Source organism: Branchiostoma belcheri, unplaced genomic scaffold (assembly GCF_001625305.1).
Source record: "Branchiostoma belcheri isolate BF01 breed outbred unplaced genomic scaffold, Haploidv18h27 scaffold22, whole genome shotgun sequence".
NCBI lineage: Eukaryota > Metazoa > Chordata > Leptocardii > Amphioxiformes > Branchiostomatidae > Branchiostoma > Branchiostoma belcheri.
Window position 1 is genome coordinate 1,907,417 of NW_017803713.1, and position 1,113 is coordinate 1,908,529.

At 44.1% G+C, this 1,113-nt stretch overlaps 1 protein-coding gene across 1 annotated transcript in view; it reads right to left on the minus strand.

Moving 5' to 3' along the window:
• Nucleotides 1-1,113, minus strand: part of LOC109470322 (UBX domain-containing protein 1-like) — a 6,138-nt gene that overhangs the window by 3,581 nt on the left and 1,444 nt on the right. The window contains exon 4 of the mRNA XM_019769234.1: nt 124-277. Within this exon, the coding sequence (XP_019624793.1) occupies nt 124-277 (154 nt within the window). The remainder of the gene's footprint in view (nt 1-123; nt 278-1,113) is intronic.

The following is a 1,113-nucleotide window of genomic DNA, read 5'->3' on the forward strand; positions in this document are numbered from 1 at the left end:
ATTTTTTTGTTGTATTCTGTATAGTAATAAAGTTTTCTTCATTTCATCAATTTTAGACAGGTATCAGATCATCAAACAATACTGTCCTCTCAGACCAAAAACCTGACAATATATTTTACTCACTCATCACAGACCAGACACTTAGCCTCCTGCTCTTTCTCTTCTCCTTCCCCTTCTGCAGCGGTCTCACTTTCTTCTGTGGCTGTCTCAGCAGCGCCCCCTGTCTCCATGGGTGTTTCTGCACCCTCCTGAGCACCTGTCTCCTGGCCTGTGGGAGCTGGGGTGAAACACATTATTACTCCGTGAAGGAGGTCAGGACCTCCGGACGGAGTGTTGTAATCGGCTGATTTTTCATGTTCGCAGTCAAAACACTGGGTTCTCTTTGTGTAATCGGCACGCAATTTTATACGCCGTCTGCGGGCATGCCCGTGTTGATGCACGAATGTGTATTTTTGCCGTTGCTGCTTTCGCGGTCAATGTAATATCGCAGACGCACCCCTACAATTACGAGGCGAATTGGAATGGTCCAGAAAAACGCGTTGTTTGGAATAGCAGTGGGGTTCAAAAAAGTTCATGCAGATACGGGGTGGTTTTTATAAGTGGTTCCAGATGTTTTTGCCCATGGTTAAGAGATGCCAAGTTTTTTGGAAGATGTTCGCAGCCAAAACGCATTCTTCCGTACGTCGCATTTCTGTGTAATTTCGCATGTGGTGTTGCATTATGTCCGGGATGATGCACGTCTTTTTATTTTTACCGTAGCTGTTTTGATATTGGAGTAAATGCTTATTTTCGAAACATCCCCATTTCTTTGAAATGGTTTCGCCGTTTATGCAACTGTTACTGCGCTAATGACGACCAGTCGCGCTGTCCTGATACACCGCGAATGTGCGAGTGTTCCCTGTAGACAGTCCAGGGAGTCATTTTTTTCGCACATTCCAGGAGCCAAACCAAAATACGTTCATGAACCGAGTCCAAAAAACCGAAACGTGAAAATCGGATGATCGGACCTGATGTACATTTCTCTTTCTATAGATTGTACACACAATACACACATCTTTAGATAATCTGGCCATGGCAGGTTAAAAAAAAGTAACCCTGAATCATACTAGATTA